The sequence below is a fragment of the Cydia pomonella genome, chromosome 3, assembly GCF_033807575.1.
Source record: "Cydia pomonella isolate Wapato2018A chromosome 3, ilCydPomo1, whole genome shotgun sequence".
Taxonomy (NCBI): Eukaryota; Metazoa; Arthropoda; class Insecta; order Lepidoptera; family Tortricidae; genus Cydia; species Cydia pomonella.
Genome location: NC_084705.1, coordinates 15905832 through 15926324, shown reverse-complemented (window position 1 = coordinate 15926324; position 20493 = coordinate 15905832). Strand labels below are relative to the sequence as shown.

Genomic DNA, 20493 nt, shown 5'->3' with positions numbered 1-20493 from the left:
TAAGTGCCAAATTTGGAATCTCTAAAACCAAAATAATATCCATGTTGATTTTTAGACTAAGTCACCATATTTTCCTCTTTTAGGGGTTGAATTCTCAAAAAACCTGAAACACGTGTTCACTCATTTATCGTTAGGAATACTCTTGTAAAGTTTCGAATAAAATAGTCTAACTAATCTTGTTTCCCCATACAAAGTTTGGACCCCCATTTCACCCCTTAGGAGGTGAATTTTGAAAAATCCTTTCTTAGTGCACCTCTAGACCTTGTAAAGAACCTACGTGCCAAATTTGGAATCTCTAGAACCAGCGGTTTAGGCTGTGCGTTGATATGTCAGTCAGTCAGTTTTTTTTTATATATTTAGACATATTAAATATTGATATTATATATTATATCGTTAGATGTTAAAATCGTTGTTATTTTTGTCATGAGCGACCCGATAAACCATAGAAATAATACCCATGTTAATTTTTAAACTTTGTCACCATATTTCCCCCTTTTAGGGGTTGAATTCTCAAAAAAACTGAAACGCGTGTTCACTCATTTATCGTTAGGTTGTAAAGTAAAGTTTCGAATAAAATAGTCTAACTGATCTTGTTTCCCCATACAAACTTTGGACCCCCATTTTACCCCCTGAAAAATCCTTTCTTAGTGCACCCTTAGACCCTTTAAAGAACCTACGTGCCAAATTTGGAATCTCTAGAACCAGCGGTTTAAGCTGTGCATTGATATGTCAGTCATTTTCTTCGTTTATATATTTAGATAACGATTACATAGGAAAACAGAAAATCCAGTATTTGTAGGTGAATTCATTCCAAATAGTTTAATTAGGTAATGAAGTTGGTATCAGAATTAAAAAAAAAAAAACTGCTGGCGTGGTTAAAATCATTAATAATATCTGAATCGAAGACCAAATAATACTTGAAAACACACTCACTTTTACCATTAGGTTTCGTCATTTGGTGTTTTTTTGTCTAAGTAGGTAGAGAAAACAAAAATAGAACACGAGAGCATTACTAATGGCATATTAAAGGTTCTCCGGAAAGAGATGAGTCAATTGAGCTTGATCATCCGCCGGATAGAGCCTTTTCTTTGTCGAGTCATAATAATTATTTTGCGTTTTATACGTGCACATTACCAATTTACATACAATGGGCTATTGGTTTTATTCAACTTTTTCTAATCTGAGAAACAGAAGGAATTTAAATATTGATATGTATGCTGCGCTCAGATATTATTATAAATAAATAAATAAATAAATAAATAATAAATAAATATTATAGGACATTATTACATAAATTGACTAAGTCCCACAGTAAGGCTTGTATTGAGGGTACTTAGACAACGATATATATAATATATAAATATGTATAAATACTTAAATACATAGATTATAGGTTTCAAGGATTTGTTAGACCTGTACCCCAAAAGCATAAAATTGTTATAGTAATTCACCGAATCGCATTTCACCTCGATCTCATATTTAATTTTCGCATTGTGTCTCAATAGTTTTTTTTTCTAGTGGCTATAAGTTTTAGTCGCATTTCACCTCGACCGTACATTTAAACATCGCGTTGTGACTCAATCGTTTATTACTTTAGTCGCATTTCACCTCGATCATGTATTGTATTGGCGACGTGATTCAACGCAACGTCAACGTCACATAGATAAAATTTTAATGAGTTTGATAGCACTTGAGGCTTAATCCTACAAGTACAAAACGTGTTTAAAAAAACACTTAATTTTAGTGCAAGCATCAAATTAACGTATCAAGTTAAATAGAGTCCCAAACAAACGTCGATCGCGGCGAAATGCCTCTTCGGTAACATACTACACGAAAAATTAAATACTACAAATTAACTGTGGCCCTAGTGAAAAAGGGTACAAGTCTCTGGCAGTTTAGGTGTATAAGGGCATAAGTGTTACGTGGAAGTTACACCCCTTTACACCTGCGCTGCCAGAGACTTGTACCCTTTTTCACTAGGGCCACATTATACTAATGTCAAAGGCTACGGGAAAAAGTGCGTCAAGTAAAAAAATCCAGTGATATCTTTTTCATTCAAGGTGAAATGCGATTCGGTGAATTACTACAACAATTTTATGCTTTTGGGGTACAGGTCTAACAAATCGTTTCAAGTTGTGAAGGGGTCAAAAGTAGCAGTTCCTTTTTCTTTGAACTTGGCTGGACACGCTACCGCGTGTCTAGATGTAGCAATAGTAGCAATTATAACTGTTTAGCCGAATATAAGCTGGTTTTGACCCTCAAGAACAAATACGTATCACTATAGTTACTTTTTATTTATCTATTCTACGCAATAGTTGTTTGTTATCCTTATTTTGGTCACAATCCAAAGTTATTTTAATTACTCATATATTTTACATTAAATTACATTTTCATTAACTTATTAAGACACAAAAACATCTAGTAACTAGTTTTCACTGAAACATTCCAGTTACAACTAGGTTTTCACAGAGGCCTTACGAAATAGTATTTTTCCTATTCCTCTACTGTTATCTGTCATTTATGCATTCATTAACACGAATATAAAAACATACATAAAAGATTTCAAGAAAAGTCTATATTGTCTATTCCTCATAAAAGCTCTTGTGCTTTTATACGCTATAACGTTACTGCGATTAATGGCTACCAACCTAACAAAACCAAAACGAATACAGTTTTAAACTAAGTGCATTGATGCCAACTTACAAAATATTCATTTGGTTGCATAGTAAAAATAATTACTTCATAAGTCAGAAACACGCATGTGACACCCGTAATATAGCAACACCCATAGACTACGAAGACCGCTTAGCGTTGCTTGTTACTCTCCGTAGGCTACGGTGGCCAAAATTGAGAAAAAACGGGTCAAAAAATTAATTTAGCAAGTAGCAAGTACCAGGGCCTCATGAGTTACGAGGAGGTGTCGCCGACCGGCCGGCCGCGGCCCGGGGCGGGCCGGGCGCGTAACAAGGTATGCTCGCGCGTCTTGGCTATATACTTTTGCTTTGTTTACATAAATTAAGATTTATTTTTGTTGACTCGTAGGAAAAATATTGTATGCAACGTTGTATAAGTAGGTCAAAAAATGCTCGTGGCTTATTCCTTTACAATGTTCGCCTACGCCTTCGGCTCCGGCTCACATTGTAACTCACGCCACTCGCCTTTTTTGACCCTTCTTATACAACTGTTGCATAATAGTATTTTATGCAACAGTTGTATAAGAAGGGTCAAAAAAGGTCAAACGACAGATAACAGTAGAGGAGTAGGAAAAAGTAGTTAAACGTTAGATAACGTTCCATTTTACGTTAGAAACTGATTAGAAATTATAACAAAACATGTCATAGCTTCCGATCCTTACCATTTGTATGGTAACCGCATGACGTATCCCCAAGTGAGCGAATTCATTCATTAAAAGGCGCCACGCTTTCAAGGCACAAATTGCACATTCCATACGGAGCCCTCGTAACGCCACGTTTATTATTTATAAACTTCGTGATGTTATTTACGCTTTTCATTAAGTACCTACAAGCCATGAATAATTTTAGCATTCGCATAGCAATAACTGAGCAAAGTTCTTCCTTTCCAATCCAATTTACGAAAATCAAGCTGTTTTGATTCTGCTTAGAAATCGTTTTTTGATTCGAAGGCGAGAATGAATTACCCGTGGAGGCTTTAGGGAAAATTATGATAAAAATGTTTCCACACATACGCTTACGGTATGGTATCGAGTGTGGTTTTTGATTTGGTCGATTGATCGATAAATAACGCGGGTAGGTACCCAAAAGTGCATTATGTAAAATATTACCTTAAAAAAAACTTGCTAGTCTTAAACCTGACTTAATACTATTAAATACTTATTTACATTTTGATAACCTATTTGTATGTCTTTTCATATCTCGAGACCATGTGGTCCCGGACCTTTGGGAGGCATGGGTGGGGCCGAAGCCAAGAGAACAGCGGCCCTTTCAGACCAGTTTCATGTTATATAATACACCAGCTAGAATCCATTCACGGGTACAAATAGATACCCGTAAATCGGTCCCAGCTGGCATAGGAGCTATTGTAAATACGGTGTAGAAGAAAAGTTCCGCTGGTGTTGAAGTTTGGCTGGCCAAAAGATTGGGCTATTGCTGACAGATCTGGAGTCCGGACACCTGCCATAACAATGTTTTTACACGTTATGGAGGCAGGCTCACCTCTCGATTGCCTGCCGAAACTACCGTCGTAAAGACGATGAGGAGCAACACCGATGTGAGCGGCTCAGGGCAATCGAGAGGTGTGCGTCGTTTTCTACCCAGTGGCTGTTAACAGCTACTGTAACAACTCGCCTCTTATGCATCTTTCACTTCCACCCCTGGAGCATATTAGCTATAACAACTCCTCTCTCGACAGCCAATCAAGGCAAGCCAGAGCTGGGAGTCCTACGGGTCCCCTTGGGGCCCACTGCAAACGACAAAGACATGCCGGAGACGGAGCCCCTGACCGACTCTCGGGATCTCTTGGGTCAGTGGGGTCGTTACTCCCCAAGAGCTCGCCACAGGCTGCCCTTTATTAATAAATAATATTAGTTTCGGAAGAAAGTACTGTTAAATCGTTTTCTTCTCATCCCATTCAGTTTCTTCTGGTACTGGGCGTATGTATATTTAAAAAACATACTGATACTCAAGGCTTGGTACACTCACGGACAGATACTAATGTCGACAACCTTGATAAATGGCGTTAGTGTCGTTACCGCATGAAGAACAACGGCTCCTGCAGCTGTTCTTGTATCCACATTTGACCAGCTCTCGCGCCGTATATCAGATACTGGGGTGGATTATCCATATGGGCTGCCATTGCCCTTAATTTCAGTCCATCGGCAATCCCATCAATCAATGGCCGATTGTTAGGAGTACCTACAACTTATATTACACTCCCACGCTTGTTTTTTTTAACACACTTGTTATAAAACAACGTTGTCGAAGTTTTAAAACAAAGTAAGTGAGAGTAACTCTCTAAAATTGCTTTTTATTCACAACAACAAGGTTATTCATTAAAGAACAAGAATATTTGTTTTTTTTTTCTACTGTCCTGTCGGGCTCTATTTTCGTAGGCGCTTTTGACTGCAATCGGGAATAAAACGCGTTCTCAGCTACACTTGTAGCACTGGCAATGAATGTGTTATCTACTTGATGATAAGTACCTACCTACAACAAGAAACCATTTATTTACGTAGTACATAAGAACTTTTTTTTTAAATTTATTATCGCCTAATCATATTTTTTACGTAAATATCAAATGCAGGTCAGTAATTTTGTTAGGCTTCAGCAAGCAGAGCTACGCCCTGGTGAATACTCATTCTCAGGTATTCACCTCATCAGAAAACATCTATCACTCCATAGATTGACAATAATGTACTTCACATACATACCTACATATAAACTTAGTCACGAAAGTAGGTAACACTGATAGAGTGGCTGCTTTCAACAAAATGGAAAACAAAACTTGTAAGGTATAAGTACAACAAAACACAAAAGAAATTCATTGAACTTAAAAGTACAAAATGAATTACTGCTGCCTCAGTGATGAAAGAACATATTTATTCTTACATGTATAGGGTTTCAAAAAAAAGAAACGATTAAAAAAACATAGATTTTCTTTCAGCATAGGATTAGCTATAATAGTGAACTTGCGAGCAGAAAACGTATAGCAAGATGTTTTTGTTTAAATCCTGAAAATACAGCATGTAACTGAATTTAAAGTAATTACTCAAATCCGTTTAGGTCTTAGTGAACGATTATTAGTATGGGAAGAACCCCGAAATGGCGAAAAAAGATTTGACTGTGGATGTATGAAACATTTTGCTAGTCTGATGTTGAAATTTCCTATGGGATGGCAAATTTTTTTTTCGGGGTTGAACCCAAAGTAACATTTGCTTAGCATAACCTAAACATTAACGGGTTCGAGTAATTGCTTTAGGTTTAGTTAGATACTGTAGAATTCTGTTGGAGTTAAATATCAGGCACAATAACAGACTAGCAGAACTCAGATTAAAGTTAAAATAATTCTCAAAACTTTGTATTGGGAAAGGGGTTATAAAACGAGAACTTTAATTAGAAAAGACAAACAACATAGGTATTAAAAGTATACACAAGATATGCTTAGGTACTGTATACATTTTATTAAAGTACCTATTATAAAAACAAATATTTCCTCGTTTGAGTTTAGGGTTTGTTTAATTTTAGACAATTTAATTCCCACACGTATCTTACAGGGTGTACCCTAAAAACTCGTCGCGGAACTAACTTCAGACCTATATAACTTTATAAAAAAATGATATTAATACGTTATACTTTTTTTGTAGGTACTTGAAATTCCGTTCATAACGTATCACTATTTCGTCTTCCCTTTATTATTTATTATCGATATAATAACGTTATTAATTATGTTAATGTACCTACATACAATCATAACGTAAGATTAATCCAATGTAAGCCAACATCTTCTACCCTGATGTAAAGCTTCTAATTTTAAACCAATTATATCAGGGTACGTCAAGGGAATTTTTCGATTAAGCTAATAGAAGCAAGAAATACGTGTTGTATTAACCATTAATTAGCCAATCCATCTAAAGAAGCTCCTGCTTTTGTAATGTAACAAGAATCTGATGTTATTTATAAATACCTACCTACACATAAATTATTTCTGTTGTAATAAAAAAATGGCTTGCTATTTAGACTAATTTTGACGCGGTTTACTACATTAGCGGTATTATTTAACAGTTTTTAAAAGAAGATAAATTTATTATAATTTTAAAACGTGTCTGAACAAACTAAATTAGCAACGCTGTATTATTTGTATAAATATTGGTTCGGTATATAATCAACACGTCTACCTATGCTTTACTGATAATAATAAATATAGGGGAGACACAAAGGTCAGAAATGAGAGTTAAAGTCTGACGCTTGCACTCGACGATTGAAAAGCCTCTAACAGAATGATATTGTAATGTGATGTCACGTTATATTATTCTGTCCTAAATGTATGGAAGATCAAGGGAATTATCATTTTGACTACCTGAAATATTGCGTTTATGTGTCCAGTTGTTATACCATTTATTTTTCAATAAAATGTAAGGAATCGAATGGTACTATTTTCTTATTTGGTTTGAAAGTAAAAAAAAAAATTGAGACTATGGGGCCTTGTATTTTTTTAACCTCAATATAATTTTTAAATTCCACTTTTTTATAATGGATGACTCATTTTCTATCCATTTAGCTAAATTTTGTTATAATATTCATCATATGTCAAGTACCCAATTGTGATAGGTATAAAGGATTTCTAATCACATTCATAAGCGCAAATGAGCCGGATTCGAAAGCTGCGCTCACGATTACCCATACCTAGACACTTCGGCAATTGTTTTTTTACTATCTTTTTTAACATCATTATTTTTCGGACTAATATTTCAGCATTTTCTACTAAGTATATACCATATACTACTTCTATAATTTCGATCTTTTTGACTACATATACTTTGGGTGATTGGGAACGAAGAACATTCCAACATTCGTAATCACCTTACGTTCTTAATTATTTCCATTACTCTTAGTTCAACGATGTGCATGTAATCACGACCCTTGCTTTAAGCGTACCTACTCGTAAAGTTATTTGATCAAAATCTGTAACGTTTCGATTTCCCCTACTCCCTATTACCAACATAGCGACTCAGATGAAAACGAACGGCAGCGCTTTGTTTTTGCCTAAATATTGCATTGAATGGTTTATATGAGAAATTATTATTATTATTATTCGCTATATTATCCATTTATTATTATTATTGTATTATTTAAAAGTGTTGAAAGTTAAGGTTAAGTGATCTTATTTTTCCTATTTACTTTCCTTTAACTGTTACGCAACTCCAATTCTACAAAAACGCATATCGTCCATAGCTCTTTCGACTATCAAAAATTCCGATGGTTTATTCATTGCGATAAAATATACATGAGTAACGTTTTACTTACCATAAGTCGAGATAGATTTTGACTTGGATTTTGCAAGTTGTCAGTCCTCTTGTGAAGACGTGACGTCTGGAATATTTGGTCGCGGAAAATATATAAATGTTATTCACCACTGAAGAACATTGACAAGAAACGTTTTAAAAGAAACGATTGAAATTTACTACTTTTGTAAAGGATTAAGGGCCTTGACAAGGGTACTCTGCCTTCGGGTTCTCGCCAGTTGCCATTACACATTGGGTTGACGTTATATTTTAATACAGGGATCGGAACCGGTTTTTTGGAAAAACTCTGAAATAAACATATATTTCGGTTTATTTTATACTCCAAATACAAAACGAAAAAATACCGTTTTCGTTCCCATACAAAAAATACCGGTTTCCGATCCCTGTTTTAATATATTGTTCCTCTACTGTTATCTGTCATTTATACATTCATAAACACGAATATAAGAACATACATAAAAGGTATGAAGAAAGATCTATATTGTCTTTTCCTTATAACAGCACTTGTGCTTTAAAATCGCTATAACGTTACTGCGATTAATATCTGGCAAGCTAACAAAATCAAAATTAATAAGTACGATTACAAACTAAGTGCATTCCTGCCAACTTACAAAATATTAATTTGGTTGAATAGTAGAAACAACTGCTTCATAAGTCAGAAACACGCATGTGACACCTGTAATTTAGCCTACGCCTTCGGCTTTGGCTCACATTGTAACTAACGCCACTCGCCTTTTTTGACCCTTCTTATACAACGGTTGCATAAAATACTATTATCCTCGAAAACTAATGAAGGCTTAAAAGAATTTTAGCCGGAAATCAAATAACTCAATATGGAATTAGATAAAGCTTAAAAGAAGGTATTAAAGGCAGATGTTAACTTACAAAGATCTACGCTAAACGAACGGTGTTATCCCGAAAACATGTACTCATTTTAAGGCCACTTAAGTATTCCGCGGTGCGCCTACGTTCGGAAGCCAGATTACATTGAGTTGGGATGTAGGCACAAAGACTTCATATTACATGCGTGACCTCCCGTTACCTGGGAGCGAGGACCCGCCCTTCGGCCACGATAATATGCTATTGGGAGCTTGATCTGCATAACCCTCCATGTCAACCACACGGATTACTTCGTAAAATTGTGTGTAAGATTACCAAAAATCGGGGAATCCGATTTTATGAAAAATATTTATTTAAAATACTACCTATGTAATTTTTACAGACATCGACAACTGGATGATCTATACTATTATTTTATACATAGTAATAAGTATAACTTATCAAAAAACTTGAACTTGTTTTGTCAAACAATCATTCTCCATCTCCAAAGAAGTCTCTAATAGTAAATATGTTTTTTTTTTACAATAATTGGTTTGCATGTACATATATATAAATGTACATACAAAAACACTAGAAGTTCCGAAGCCAATTTTTTTTTATCCTATACCTATATCTCAACAACATTTCATAGTATTACAACTGACTATACAATCAACAGTAACCGCTCCAATGTTGATATTTTGTCAGGACAGCCCTAGAAGAAAGATCTGCTTTTTACGATCTCATAAAACCTTTTTATCCTCCCGAACAAAATAATCTGGAATTTTTTCGTTGCTTGTTTTTCGCTACAAGGAGATTTGCCACCAATTTGTGTAAATTTATAAATTTTCCCATGACAGTGTGTTAAGAGTCACTGATTGTGATATTGTACTCTAAACTCCAACTTGTACGAAAACATATATTTTCATCACACTCGCTCGTAAACGGTGTTATTGTATGCCACCATACTGAGATGGAATGAGCTAGGTACATTATACCCACGGGAGAAATCGTTTTTTTTTTTTTCATTACGCTTCAGGCGTATCGTTTTGTTTTCAAGTAGGCATAAATAAGTTTTACTTTTAAAGTACTGTCGTTTATTAATATTTTTTTGTGTATGGTTATAAATATTTAATTTGTTTAATTTAATAGATAGCCGTTTAATATAATTTTCAATCCAATATTTTACACAATTTTCAATCGTGGCTGAATGCCGGATAGGTACAGGCCTTCGATGCTTAACCTGTCAAAATCGACAATAAAGGTGACAGTCCATTTCCAACTGCAGCTGCACTACCGTTGCGACATTACTGCAGCGGCCGACTGCTGCTGTTTGCGGCGTGCATTTATTCGCTTAACTACGAATCGTTAATAAGAAAAATAGATTGTGTTAAAGTCTATACATAATTTAATTGCTTCGAATTGATAGATATTAGTACATTACGATACTAGTGCGAAAAATAGGAAAACGAGTGGCGATAAATTAAAACACGACCGAAGGGAGTGTTTTAAATCGACACGAGTTGCGAATTATCTATTCGCACATGTATCGTACAACGTTTTACAGTACATATGGCCCTTTAAATGTTCGACACAGTAACGTAATATGCTAATTTACGCACTAGTGCGGTAAAGTAGCACCATATGTACTGTAAATTATATTTCGATACCCGTAATTTAATAGATAAGTACATATCATTCGAGTACCTATTGTTTAACGTCAAACAAATAGTGGATTGTTAACCAAGGGATGAAATGGTGCCTTTCATCCGAGTTTAACACTGCACTTTTCATTTTGAATATGTACGAAGAAAGTATAATACATGTGCATTTAAAAAACACGGCTAAGTATAAACTTCAGTAGTACTTCTCGTCTTCATGACGGTACTTTCAATTAACAATTTAGGTAAACCTATCGTTATTTATGAAATTATACAGCAAAATCATTTGAAATCAAAATATTAATTGCTTATAGTAAAAAAAAGATAAAACATACTAAGAAAGTACAGTGCTCTAGAGCACACTATCTGCACACTTTTTAGAACAATAACGACCCACTTTCAGAGCATGAGAAATTAAATATTTTTTCCTCTTTCATACCGCAATATATTTTGTTGGTTAATCGGAGCTAGGTTTTGTGTTTAAACTTGCACGTTTATAGGTACACGTTTTTGCTTAACTTCTTTGTTCTCCATAACAATAAACCTGCCGAGCCAAGGCCAAACGGCTGTTGAAAGCAAATCAGTAATTCCCCTCCCCACACCATTTATTTTGACTTTGTTTGTCTTCTTTTGCCTGGTCCTTAATAATTTATGATACCAGTGAGCTCCTTTAAGCAGATGGACCAATTATTGTCAGGATCAAAACAAAAAAAAAACGCAAAAACAAGATACGTAGGTACCTATAACTATTTTTTTTTACAATAACTTATTACCTTCTTAGGTAGGTAAGTAATAACTACTAAATAGGTATATTAGTCTTGAAACATTTCTGCAGTAGTTAATTTAGAGAGAAGTGTGTACCTACCCTTTTGTATAGTTTGTATGTGCTATAAGGCCCAGTATGTTCGTGCTCTTCTCTCACTTTCACTGAGTGTAAGCGTGAGCGAGTTGGAAGTGCGTGCCCGGGAGCGCGGATCCGATATCATTTTATTTAATTTTAAATTTGTAAATGCCGATTTTTATGAGCAAATTTCATATCTTTAGCTTTAGTGCATAGTTTTTTTACAAATTTTTAAAATGCATTATAGAACTATGTTCGTTATTTTTTTCTATAGAGTGAAAACTCAGGATTCTAATCAATACAGTCCGTCGGTAAAGGCCTAAAGATTCCTAATTAATTATGGCAGCCGTTTTGGGATAAAAAGCGACTTTTTGAAAACTCCGTTTTCTGAACCTTAAACGAAAAAAAAGTCGGTATAACTACTTACATAATAACATCGTAATTTTGCTCGTTACAAATACCTACAATTTTTTTTTTTTAATCCACAAAATTGCTTTTCTGTAAACATATGTATTTCATACATTGTACGAAAAACATTGAAATCTTTGGATTATTTTCATATCAAAGTCAAAGAACTTCCTCAGACAAAAAAGTCGGTTAAAAACACTTCAATAAGTAGATAAATATCTTAGGAATAACATTAAGTAGGGACTTGTAATATTATCAACGCTACATACTTTTTCATATATGTGAGCAAAATTATTGATTATCGCCAAGAAGGTAGGTACCTACTAGCTATAACACAGAGTTATCAGCTAAATCGAGTAATCTTAGTCATTGACTCTCTTTATCAGCATAGTTCCGCGTATACTTGCAAATGCAAAATGCGATAATCCTATGGACTTACTACCGGATCCATCGATATCGATATCGAAGAAGTAGAACAAATTAGTAACAAGTAGGTTTAGTAGGTAGGTAAATTTAAAAGTGGAAAAATTACTGCCTTAGGTGAGACTTGAACTCTGACTAAAAATTACAAACAAAAATTAAGAAAACTTTTCATATAGGTACTTTTTTTGTTTTTATTTACCGAACAAATAAAATAAATTATAATTATATCTATAAATAATCATCACATGCATTTAACTGACTATGTTTAACACTTTCTATTATGTCAACAATTGTGACGTTTTTAACTAAAAGGTACCACATTGACGGTCGTCGATTAAGTCGGTAGATTTAATTTTGAAGCTTTATGGAAATAGCGTATTATTGACAAACGACAATAAGTATCCGTTTGGTTGAAGCACAATTGTTTGCCTTCAATGTCATTGTCAACGTGCCATTTCATTTATCGAGGTAAAGTGGCCGTACAGTGTTAGGTAAAAGAGTTTCTAGAATCTGTTCAATAAGGTCTCATTTAACTATCTCATTAACAGAGTGTTTTTTTTTATGTAGCAACTATGTTTTCCGATTTTCTCAAAAAAAAAAAACATCATAAAACCTATAATGTTTCATACTTAAATATACTCCACGAGCCGAGCACTATAAGCTTGTTAAATGACAGTTGGTATTGGTAACTAATTTGTTAGCAAGTAATTATAATATACTACTACGTATAAACACTTCGCGGAATGACAACCCAACCTTCAAGATGATCGACCGATCTCCGGTAATTTCTTAGACATAGGTACTAAGGTCTACCTATCTTTTAAAGTGTCTAGTTGGTTGGTTTCTATGCATCATCAATATCACCAAAGCTTAAATGGCAAATTAAAATGTGGGTAGTTTGTTTATACTTTGATTGAGTATTTATTTAGGTATGCACTAGGCACTTCATTATGTTAAAATTGACCTACTACTAGCATAAACATCAATAGATTCGTAGTAATCTAGTAATTTATTCCATAGGTACATATTATGTCACCTGATAGGTTAACAACCTATTTACAATAATGAACAAGTCACGTAAGGTGTTAACGTCTAATGTTTTTATAATACTCACAACAAAAAGCCGGCCAAGATTAAAATCCACCCAGCACTTGCACAAAATAAGGTTTAAACTAGAACAAACTCATTCAAACATCATTAAGAGTTCACACACAATTCCATTGTCACACACAACACTCAGTAATACGGAAAAGTTAAAAGAATTTTCAGCAGTTGCGATGTATAGGACTATCGTGACGTAAGTACAGTGCGACCTCCGCGCTCGACAGCCGCGGCCAGACTGATGTAGTGAACATCGTATGGTAAGATTGGTAGGAGTAGGGAGTGGATCTGTACTTGATTCCAAAGATCGGTCAAAGGTTATAGCGATACGGCCACCGCAAGGGTTCAGATTTTTTTATACTCCGACTAGTAAGCTCAAAGTACAATCCCAACTGAAAGTAAGCATACTACTTGGTACGCGGTAGTTTGTGTAGGAAATGAAAACACGAAGGGTTCCGTACCTTCAATACATAAAAAGTTAACTTAAGGTTGACTGATAGAGAATGCCTTTTGACATTAAATCCGTCGTTTATACGATAAGTTTTCTTTTCTGCAATAAAGTGTAAATAAATTAATATATTATCTAAAAGCCATTAATTAAAACAGAAATTTTGGAAAAACTCAGTAATGGCTCCATCGATCATAATCAAACCAATTTTTGTGGAAAGTATTCATTATCTAAACTATATTTTTTGCGCTTTCCAAGCGATTTTTTCCATAAATATTCACTCAATCAAAAACTCTTTACAGACCTCAAAGTTATTATAAATTATAAAGACCTATCGTATTTATGTGTCACATATTATTATTTACTGAAAAAAATCTCATTTAATAGATATATGTTCCCCAGGATTTTTTTTTTGTTTAACATACGTTCCAAATTTTATTAAAATATAGATATATTTACCTCATATAGTTTCCGAGTAAAATGGCTCTTTTTCTCACTTCTGTGTCCCATCTTACAGTTTTTCTTTGTTATTACAGAAACGGTTGAAGTTACAATAAAACTGCCAATGAACAATATATTTTTTGTTAAATTCTCTACAATCGAAGTTGCCTTTGAATTATGTTGCTAGGAATTACAGTATTTAATTTTGACAAGCGATTTTTTCTACCATACATCAAAATACAAAAAAATAGTGGGGATCTGTTTAAGCATAATCGGCTATCTTATTCTGATTAGGAAAAAGTAAAAGAAAAACATTTTTGACGAGATTTTTTTCTATCGGGCAGGTCGTGCAAGTCAGCAAACTCTCCATACAAAGGTCTCAATTCTTTTTGCGTCAAATATTTTTTTCTTCTGCTTTTTCCTAATCAGAATAAGCCCTTAAACGGATCCCCACTATTTTTGTCACACCTTGTAGGTATGTCAAGAGGCAAGCTATGAATGCGTTATGACTATAAATGAGCACGGAATGTTGATTTACAGGATTTCTTTTGACAGATAAAACATTTCTCCTAGGCCGAAGTCTTCCATGTCGGCTACAGCATCGTAAGGTAGAAAAACGTATCTTGTCAAAATTTAGGCCATACACAATACATAATTCGAAAAATAAACCCTACATGATTTTAAGGCAACTATTTGTGGAAAATGTTATACAGAATATTTTGTTCACGAATGTTTTGTTGTAACTTTAACCATTTTTATAAACAATGAAAAATTGGAAAATGGGGCATTGAAATGGGAGAAAAGGGGAGGAAGCATCCACTTGACAAGTAACAAGTTCTTCCGCTTTTATTTCTTTGCTTACCTGCATAAGCTACATGTATGACAAGTTTCATGCTTTCTTCCAGATGGACTATACGTTAGAAATTTGTTAGGAAAATGAGCCAGACTATTAACGCAGGTCACCGAAGAGTAAAATTCTACCCGTTCTAAGTAATTAGTATCGGTTTAGTACTTTTTAAATCGCGCTGGTCTGTTCAACAAAATGTCTTCAAGAGTCAAGTCAATTATAAGGAATATTTATGATTTTTTAAATCAATTATATAAGGTCGGTCAGTGAAAAAATGAAAAACATAAAAAAAATGTTAGTGTTCGTTTTGTCTAGGTACTTTTAATAACTAACTCTTAGGGGTAACAATTACGAGTATAGTAAATACAAATATTTGATGTAATTCACTGAATCAGACATGTATCGGCCTATAACATCGATTTTTGTTGCAAATCGTAATCTTAGCGGCCAAACAAAAATTGTAGTTTTTTTTAATACCACGACGGTGGCAAACAAGCATGCGGCCCTGATGGTAAGCAGTCACCGTAGGCTATGGACGCCTGCAACACCAGAGGTATTACATGCGCGTTGCCGACCCTTTAAAACCCAATGTTACCCTCGGTAACACACAATGTGCTTGGACAACTTGCACTATGGTGGAGCCGAGCCGTTAACCACGTTTACGATGGATTTTATTTACAAATTACTCCTTCTTTTCCCAACCATATTGTCCATATTTAAATTGCGCTCTAGTACTTTCATCTAGTCCGTAAATCAACCATTATTTGTCCAAATGTCAATGTAAAAAGGGGTGAAATTCGATAGCTTAAGAACTAGGACCATTCAAAAATGATACAAAAAAGTTTCCACAAGTACTTTATAGGTACAACTGATAAATGGAAAATATACCACCAAAAACATTTTCATGTAAAATGTTGCCAAGACAAAACCGTAAGGCTTGCACTGTAAAAAAAGTCATCAGGTCTCATGTAGAGTCAAACTTCTAAGTGTACAAACCCTAACTTCACTAACTCTACACCTTAGTCAAAATTATGTGACTTGGCCGTTTCGCTGTACAGCTAGAATTACATAAAATATCAATCCGCGCAGCTTCATTGAAACCAAAATAAAAAAGCCAAGTGCGAGTCTGACTACGACGGTTCCGGACTTTTTCTTTATTTTATTTCTTGTAGTGTACCTAAGACGATATTCTTGCCAACGTTCATAGTTCTAGTACTAATAGCGATAGTTATCAATGGAACTCAATCGGCAGTATTTAAATATTAATATACCCGTTAGCTTGAACATGCCATGCTCGCTTAAAAGTCTTTGCTTGCGGTGGCGTCGTTGATCGGGTCGCCACTTTCCCGAATGAAGGTTGAGGGAGGCGATGGCCGAGATACGCGTCATACTCGTGAACGGGTGCTGTTTCTGGAGACTGGTTTGTATAAGCGAACTTTATTCTTGAGTATAATGTGAATACAGTGAGACACCTCATTCGGTTCTCGTATGTTTCATTTAAACGGAATTTTGACTCTTAGATACTCTAACATCTCTAAGGATAATTGGATAAAAATCATTTAATTCTGACATTTAGAGATATTTACACCTCTAAATAATTTTAGATTTTTTTTTATCTGTTTGTGTTTTTTATTATTATTACTTTAGTTTTTTTTTTGTAATTCGACATTTAGAGACTTTATACATTCTCTAAGTAATAATAATATTTTACTTACTTTTTCTTTAAACAATAATACTGTGGTTTGCATTAATATTTTCAATGAATTGTATTATATAATTGTTGTTGTGCTTGTTTTTGCTTGTATGTAAATTTCATGTTGACGTGTAAAAGTGCCCTTGTGGCCTATTTGCTGAATAAATGTTGAAGTTGAAGAAGTTGAATAAAAAAATGGTTTAGGGTACACCCGGAATTGTAAATTACTAAGAAGGGCAGAATATATTTTATTGTGAATAATTTTACGTAGTTCTAATAATTCGTTGATATGTCAAACTATTCGTTTTAAAATGGTGCAGTCTATTTTTATATATGGTTAGTTTATTATTAAGGCACAATTTTGAACACGAGATGGCGTAAAAATTGTCTTTGAATACACTCGATGCGATTTACGTGGTTGTTGTAGTGCGGTGCCCAATGCCCATACCGCGGAACAGTATTCTAAAGAGCTTTTAATTAGGGCTCGGTAAATTATTAAAATACTATTGGCATTCTTAAAAGTTTTTATGTTTCTAAAATGAATCCTAATAGTCTAAATGTTTTTCCTGCTATATACTTGTAGTGAGCAGCTGAAAAGGAGCGAGCTTTGAGTCGAACCAGATACCGAGGTCCTTTGTAACTGACACACGATGTAGACATGTATGACGTACAGTGTAGTCAAACTCTATTGGGGTTTTATTTTTAGTAAATATAATAATAATAACATTGCATTTTTTACATTTAGTGTCATGTTATTTTTAGAGCACCATTCATTCAGCATACAAATATCTATTTAAAGTAATTGACAATCTTGAACACTATTTACTTTACTGAATAACTTTAGATCATAGGCATTTTGATTATTTTAGATTTTTTTTAAATATCTATTTTGGTATTTTTGAAAAGATAATAACACATATAAATTATACTACCTTTCTATGTGTTTTACACAGGACTTTGGGAGCTTATTATATATAATTATTTTTCTGTACTCAATTTTTACCTATACTTCGAATTCTTCGACAATTTTTACTATCTTTTACTAAGAATTTCAATGTGACTTTGTATGTTGAAACGGTTTATGTTATGAAAATAAGTAACTGGTAGGCAAATATACTTCAATTTACCATTTTGAAGGCACGTATTTAAACAAGATTGCACTTCCCGGCGCCATTTTCGAAAAATTACATTGCAATATCAAGTTTGATATGTAAATAAGAAGTTACGAATGTTTATTAATTATAAAATACAGATTTTGTTTTTTTTTTGTAATAGCCATGAACCTATTTATATTTTATTTCTACATATAAAACTATAAGTTATTTTTTGTCTATAAGTTTTGATAAAAAATTGTGTATGACTGTTTTTTTCTAAATAAAATAGAAAATAATAATAATACAAACGACAGGGTTGCCATTGAAAAATGTACACAGGATGTTTTTATACACTTGCATTAACTTCACTTGAATTAATACTCGATGTGTCTTTTTATTGAAAAACGCTATTAAAAAATAATAACGACTACTTATGAAACCTAGAATGTTAATAATTATATCTGCTATTTAATTGTTATATATTAGGCTACAACTTATTTTCAAAAGTGTTTTTCAATAAAAAGTCACGTCGAGATCGCTTGCCTTCTTTCTACTGCTAAATCATTTCTTATTTATCGATATCAATCGGCCAAGAGCATGTCGGGTCATGCTCGGTGAGGGTTTCGTAGTTACGTTTCAGTCAGAATAGGCTTAACGGGGGCTATTAGTAAGTATCATGTACTGACTGCAGAGAGAGATGACCCCCATGCATAGACTGATTGTATGCAGGGGGCCATGGCGAAACTTTAAGGGTTCCTAGTTTACTACGGAATCCTAAAAAAAGAAGTATAACAATATATTACAATTGTGCGATTTTAGCTTACCTAATAGCCAGATTTGAAACCTTCCAACTATGTATATAGGTATACCTACAATTATAATAAAGATGACGATACACAATATGGATAGCAGGATTTTTCAATAGCTACTAAATTAACGACACTAAGCACGAAGAATTTCGTACATTGACCCACCTTGCTCTCTATCTATGTATAGTTATATTGCTGTCCCTCTCGCACAGTGGCATTGACCGTCCGCCTCATGGGCGAGACAGCATTATAATTACGCGCGTTAGATAGAGATAGGATCAGGCGGGTCAATGTACGAAACTATTTGTGCTCAGGGTCCTTACTTCTGTATTACACCTTGAGATTGAGCTCATATTTAATGTGATTCGTTTTGAGGAGGTTTTTTTTAGGGTCATCATGTAGAGACGACACTAAATGTCTTTTTTAAAACTATATCTTTGGTACAACCTTGTTTCTTATTTATTTATTCATTTATTTATTCACTTAAATACAATGCAAGTTTACAGTATGTCATTACACCAAAGCACTTACACGCTAAATTATTAATTATACATGAAGAGAAAATATGTCAGTGAGAGAAATAATACCAATACTAAATACATTCACAAAAAATAATAATAATACTAAATAAAGTATAAGTCAGCCTCCTCGTACTGAGTGAGCATTAAGTGCAGTAAAGATATTGTGCGCGCGGACACGCGCTGCAACAGGCCCGGCCGGCGGCGCGGCGCCACCGCCACGCAGTTCATATCCTGGGGGACTCTCACCGGAACCACCAATCTGATCCTCTCTAGCACAGCTGGGCAGTCCACTCTGTGGTGTACGATAGAAAGATAGTGGACTAACAACAACAACTTCCTCCTCATCCGAAGCGTGTCTAGCCCAACCATCCCAGAGACAAACAATGAAGGGTACAGGTATGGATAATACCCGTAGGCTTTGCGATACAACCAGCGGGCGAATTTACGCTGTACTCTTTCCACCATCAAGGAGTATTTAGCCTCGTAGGGATCCCAAATAACAGCCCCATATTCCAACCTACTACGGACATAGGCACTGTATAGAACCACAGCGACTCCGACATGGAACTGCTTCGACGCCCTCATGACGAAACCTAGGGTTTTACTAGCCTGCTTACAAATACCAGTTACGTATTTATGGAAATCCAGTTTAGTATCTAAGACTAAACCTAGGTCCCTAATTTCCTGAACTCTTTCCAAACCAACGTTCCCCAGGCTATAATCGGCTAAAAGTGGCGAGCGCTTACGTGAGAAGGTAATGACCTTGCATTTTGCTGTATTAAAAGGCAGCCGGTTTTCTACACTCCATTCAGCTGCTGCATTGATATCGCTCTGCAATGCAGCGCTATCCACCATACTACTGACGCCGAACAACAACTTTAGGTCGTCCGCAAAAAGCAAACAATCAGCTGAGCGAATTGTGTCAGGCAAATCGTTTATCATTAAAATAAACAATGTATATGTATGTAAATAACAAATGTCGGGGGTAACGGACAAAAAATAGGTTTTAAAGGTAGGTACTACTGAGAAGGAAGGCACAAACTGTACTGTATAAATCGTAAAGCTTAAACTAGTCCCTTCCTTACTGAATAGGGATGAACATGAAAAGGTTTCGCGATAGTAAAATAGAGTAAATGCTTTTAACCAAGGGTTCGTTTACTTTTACAAACGTTTTAGTAGTTGCGTTTCACGTTGTCGGCAAAACCATGCCTAGTCAAACATTACCACGGACTTAGATTCTGATAGAAAGCGTGTCCCAAAACGTAAACTAAGGATGATTTATTAGGTAGTGCTGCTTTCTTAAGGGGCCTACTGATTACCAGTTCGTCGGCCTGTCAGTTATTTGCGATTGTCAGCTTTTACGTACTTAATCAATAATTACATATTTA

At 34.7% G+C, this 20493-nt stretch overlaps 2 protein-coding genes across 2 annotated transcripts in view; both read right to left on the bottom strand.

Annotated features, from left to right (window-relative positions):
- LOC133516160 (angiotensin-converting enzyme-like protein Ace3) overlaps positions 1-13594 on the bottom strand; it is a 218025-nt gene extending 204431 nt beyond the window's left edge. Inside the window, exon 1 of the mRNA XM_061848939.1 lies at positions 13266-13594. The gene's annotated coding sequence lies outside the window, so the exon portion shown is untranslated. The remainder of the gene's footprint in view (positions 1-13265) is intronic.
- A 5613-nt stretch (positions 13595-19207) lies between these two features.
- On the bottom strand, positions 19208-19960 carry LOC133516638 (uncharacterized). The gene has a single exon (XM_061849655.1). It carries the CDS (start codon positions 19958-19960, stop codon positions 19208-19210), a length of 753 nt encoding a protein of 250 aa, XP_061705639.1.
- Positions 19961-20493: the final 533 nt, after the last annotated feature.